Genomic DNA, 5,436 nt, shown 5'->3' with positions numbered 1-5,436 from the left:
AATTACCATTTATGCATTCCATTTGAAATGAAGTCCATTTATAGTGGACACCTTATTCATTGAACATACGAATAGGAAAAATGAGTGGATTCAATGAGGTATACAAAAAAAGTTTTTTGAACCTACCAATATTCTTTCATAATCTTGAAAGAACAAATCGTAACTCTTCCACAATCATTAAGAAATATATGAGAGACCAGTTTCAATTTTGTTTTGTCGCATTGGGATGCATGGTATATCCTTGTCTATACTAAGTTATTATTTATTTCAAGTTCATATTTGCCTAATGTTGGTATCGTTTCTTACAGATTACTACCTTTCTCACATCCATGATACCAACAATATTTGTTGGTCATGTACCCCTTATTAGGGCCAACATAACGACAATGTATGTTGCTCTTGCTTTGGATGATAATCATGAACCCCTGATCATAGCATTCGCTTTGGGAAGCATAGACTGTGACGAGGCTTGGATTTGGTTCATGACAAGGTTAAAAGAATACTTTGGTGACACTATTGAAGTTGGTTTCATAAGCGATATGTTTTATTCCATAGACTATGCCATTCAGCGGGTATACCCAGATTTATATCATGGGTATTGTTGTAAAAATATAGCTGATAAAGTTAGGGCTTCCACAGGAAGTACCGTTGTAGAACAGTTGTTCTGGAAGACATGCAAAACATATAGTGTGTCTGAATTTTATGTTTGTTTGAACAAATTAACAAATGAGGTTAATGGGAATGATCTTCGCTGGCTTTAAAATATTGCTATTACAAAATGTGCTCGAGCCTTTTTATTCCTAAAGTTCGTTTCAATGTGAAATATATCAGCATGCCGATTGGATTGAATTGGCTAACAACAAACACGCACGAGTGTTGTTTTTGCTTCAACTAAAAAATTATACATAATTTCATAATATCATACAAGTAGTAAAAAAAACATTTCAAGTACTATTAGATATAAAATGTTAGTATCTGCAACATTACATTTCTGAAAACTCCATTGTTGCATTGTTGCACGGAAATACTCAATTAACATCAATATTGGCATCTTTCTTGCGAATCTTGACATTGAATTTATCGTCTCTGCATAATTTGATGTCATAAGAAAATACCGATTCCCAGGAAAATGTGCCCTAGCCCATTTTCTGGATTGATGTTTTGTAGGTACTCCCATACACAAGCATTTACCTTTTTAATTTTTTTCATCCAATTATCGAATTGTTTTAATAGTATAGGCTTTGCATGTCTCCCAAAATAATGCGTGTATTGTATCGCTGCTTCCAAATTTTGCTGAAATGTTGAAATACAAATGGATACATATTCCATGATGGGCGTGAGGAAATATATTTGCAATTGACGTCGCTATGGATGAAGCCCTATCATTATATGAATGTAAGATCTTCCACGTTGCTTATACATTCACGTAGTTTTCGAAGGAACCAGGACCAGGTCTCCGTACATTCACTTTTGCATATGGCATAAGCAACATGCATGATTTGGTTTTGACTGTCCATTTTCACTGCAAGCAACATCGTACCCTTGAATTCACCCTTTAGGTGACCACCAACAATTATTAGGATCGGCCTACAATATTTCATGAACGCTTGTACCTACAACTATTTTTGATGGCATTAACAAATACCAATTAGGATTCATATGTTATATTTTTTATAAAAAATTATCACTACTTACCGAGGAACCCAATGCGATATACACAAACTCAAACCGATCATCATTATCTGTTCTTATCTGAGTAATAGTTCCTGGATTATGCTTGACCAAGTTGTGCAGATACGCTGGTAGTTTGGTTAATGAATCCTCTTTGGTGCCTCTTAACATCAACAACACATATTGTTTTGCCCGCCATGCCTGTTGGTATAAGATATTGATTGGAAATTTCGAATTGATGTCCTTCACAATTTCATTACCCCAATAAACTCTATTATAATCTCTGGCCAATACTTCAGTGATAAAGTGGATGAGTATGTTTTTCTTTGATTGTCGATGATTAGACTCCAAGTTTGTTGCACAACAAGTATGTTGGTCAACAACTTTTGTGACTTGGAAAGCAGTAGTCGATTTGATTCCCTTTTCCCTAACCATCCAAGAACAATTTTCTACCAAACAAACCACCTCGAACCTCTCTTTGCTCGATCTGGTAGTCTTATATTGCTTACCTTGTTCCATTCATTGTCTTCCAATTGCAAGCTGGAGCAACTCTTTGTCATAAAAAATGTCTAGAACCTTAATCTCTTCATTTATATCCACCCTCTGACATAGAATGTTCACATCATCGTTTACAAGATACGAAGGCAATGGGGGCATACCATGAAACATGATATCTGAATAAATAAGTTTAGGTTCGTCATCAAATTCTTCTCCGTTAGAATCACACTCTAGGCCGGATATATCCAACTTGTCACAATCCGCAAACTCGCCATATACTTTTAGTCCACCATCATGTTGTAACGCCCGTAGATCAGAGCTAGTCAATTTAGAGATGATAATTGTCAAAAATGAATATTTTATAGAAGATTATTTAGAAGGATTAATCTTAACTAAGTTATAGTATATGTTACAAGGATTCCATACATATAAAGAACGTCGAAATCCGAGTTATAACGAAGAAGTTATGACCTGTCGAAGTTTCGCGACAGAACTGGCACGACACAATGCGACGTAAATAGTGAATTTACGTTAGAGTGATATTTGGCCTTAGCAATCTAAATGAGAATTGAAGATCTCATCGGTATTAGTGCAACGACGGAAAGACAGACGAAAACGGACGTCAGACGAAGGAGTTATGAGTTTATAACGAAGTTTTCCTATCCGGGCCTACTAAAAATAATATAATAAGAATAAAGTCAAAATTAGCTGAGAAAAGTCTAAATGAAAGTTGTAGATCTTGTTATTACCTATGCATCGATATAAAGAACGTTGAAAACGGAGTTCGTCTGCGAAAGTTATGGATTTCTGAAGTTCGGGGCGCGAAACCCCAAAACTGTCAGTGGCCACGACGTGGAAACAGTGCCCACGACGTGGCATGTTTTCTGACGCCTCCTGGAGTCTGCCAGACCCAGCTTGCGATGACGTATGCAATGACGAGCAAGCCCACGACTTGGAAAGATTGCCCACGACGTGGAAAATGAAAAATTTTGCCCCATAAATAGATTTGAAGGGGCAGCCGGCCAAGTTGCTAATTCACCCTTCTCTCGCATATATTACCTTGATTTACGTGCAAATAAGTACCCTCAAAGCCATGGTATCATCCCGAGACCCGAGGCAAAGACCCGAAGCTTGAAGATCCCGCGAAGAAAAGAGTTTCCGAGCCAAAGCTCTGCCCGCAAGAAGTCCGGTGTGTGAAGATATCCCGGATTCATCGAAGACTTTCTACTTCTACAAGCCTTAGTGCTGTCTGATCATCTTTTGATCAAGTGAGTGTGTGGTTACTTTCTTCTAACACATAAATATGAAGTATTTTCTTTGAAATGTATATATATATATATATATATATATATATATATATATTGTTGTTTATTTGGAGTGAGTGTATAGTCCCTTTCATAAACCCAATTTTAATACAAGTATTGTCTAAATGTATTAAATATATGTTTTGAGTGAGAGTGTAGTTACTCTCTTTTAACACATAAATAAGAATTATTTTCTATGAAATACATGTTATGTGTTTATACACTACTGTTTATTTGAGATAAGTGTGGAATAGATGTTTTATATGGTTTTTAAATGAGTTAAACTGTATATGCATTTTATATCTACTAATATGTTGGGTAGAACATGAGTAGATGAGATAGTTGGTATGTGATAAAATGATGAGGTATGTAAGATGATTAAGAATAATATTGGTAGATGCACCAAATAGAGAATTTCATAATACTAGCAGATGCGCTTATAGGGTAATCCTGGTAGATACGCTTATAGGATAATGTCGGCAGATGCGCCTAAAAGAGAATGTCATAAACCTGGCAGTCGCGCCTCATAGTGTATGACGTAATCCTGGCAGAGATGCTTAAAGGATGATGTTGGTAGATGCGCCTAATGTAGCAATAGATTTTGTGCCAATTCCTTAGGTCAATCCTTAGGAATGAATGACGGACGGATAGTTGAATTCATAGGGTAAAATCCTAAGAAAAAAAATGATAATGGGGATGGGTAATTGGGTTGATTATTTGATGGTTGAATATAATAATTATATTATTGTGGGTTGAAATCCCTATATGCTCACCAGGCTCCCAAGCCTAACCCACTCAGTCTTCTTTATATCACAGGTATCAATACGAAGACATATTTCATTGAAAGATTAAAGGAGATGTAAATCATTAGTGTAAATAACTCTAAGTTCTATTTATGCTTATGTGTCTGTATCGGAACATGACATCCCAAGATTTTGTTATATAATGAAAATACATTCTCTTTGAGAAACGTTTTGATAAATTCTTATCATATTTTATTTTTGGGACAAACTCCGCAACTGTTTTCTTTAAAAGATAACTTTGATTTTAAAACAAAGCATAAACAAACTGGTCTTTTCTAGCCGTGAATTTTGGGGATGTCATAGTTGGTATTAGAGCATTAGTTTAGGCGAACTAAGAATTTGTAGGATTTCTAGACTTAAACTTAGAATGCTAAGTAAAGACTGTGAGATGTGTGTCTATTATATTTTAGACACGAGCACTAGTTTATTTTGGGAACGTTGCCTAAAATGCTTTTATGTGCTTAATGTTATATGTTGCCATATATGATATTATTTGTTTGGATCTATGGTCTGTTGCCGAACGGAGCTGGAAACCTTATGTGTGTAGGATTCTAAGCGTATGATTATGATATTAGAACTAGCATGTAAACGTTTCGGAGTGATAAGGATGATTTAAATATCTACCGTGAATGAGGATCAAAATTCACTTTATTCGGTGTATAGATCAAAAAATGGCAAGAACCAGAAGTGGAGATCGAAATGCAAATGAAAACAAGAATCAACCACCTATGGTTGAGCGAGTGGCTGTTGTAGCAGCAGCACCTGAGCCAATAACAATGGCTGGTGTACAAATGATGATTCAAACAATGTTGGATCGACAGATGGAAGAAACGAGATGTCTGCTTAGGCAGAATCGTGAAGAACTGTCAATTCAAGTGGAAGGGCCCGAAGTGAATGGAGGGCACTCGGAGGGAGGTAACTTCAGTGGGACTATTGGTCAAGCCAACCCACCGTTAGTTAGACAAAACCATTAGGAGGGAGGAATTTATGGACTTGGATGCAAGTACAAAGACTTTTTAACTTGCAAACCATCGACCTTCACTGGGAAGGAGGATCCGATTGGAGTCATGGATTGGATTTCGGAAATGGAATTAGCCTTTATGACATGTGGTTGCAAGGGCAAGTTACAAACCATATTTGCAGTGCATCAGTTCAGAGGT

The 5,436-nt window shown here is 36.4% G+C and overlaps 1 protein-coding gene across 1 annotated transcript; it reads right to left on the bottom strand.

Moving 5' to 3' along the window:
- Positions 1 to 1,385: 1,385 nt before the first annotated feature.
- Positions 1,386 to 2,190, bottom strand: LOC145067801 (uncharacterized). Its single transcript, XM_079014844.1, has 2 exons — positions 1,696 to 2,190; positions 1,386 to 1,613 (listed from the first exon to the last, which is right to left on the bottom strand). The coding sequence occupies exons 1-2, from the start codon at positions 2,188 to 2,190 to the stop codon at positions 1,386 to 1,388; spliced, it is 723 nt and encodes a 240-aa protein (XP_078870970.1).
- Positions 2,191 to 5,436: the final 3,246 nt, after the last annotated feature.

This window comes from Lactuca serriola, chromosome 8, assembly GCF_051521515.1.
Source record: "Lactuca serriola cultivar US96UC23 chromosome 8, Lser_US96UC23_V15, whole genome shotgun sequence".
Lineage (NCBI taxonomy): Eukaryota > Viridiplantae > Streptophyta > Magnoliopsida > Asterales > Asteraceae > Lactuca > Lactuca serriola.
Note: the sequence above shows the minus strand (reverse complement) of the source record. Positions and strands in the feature narration are given on the sequence as shown.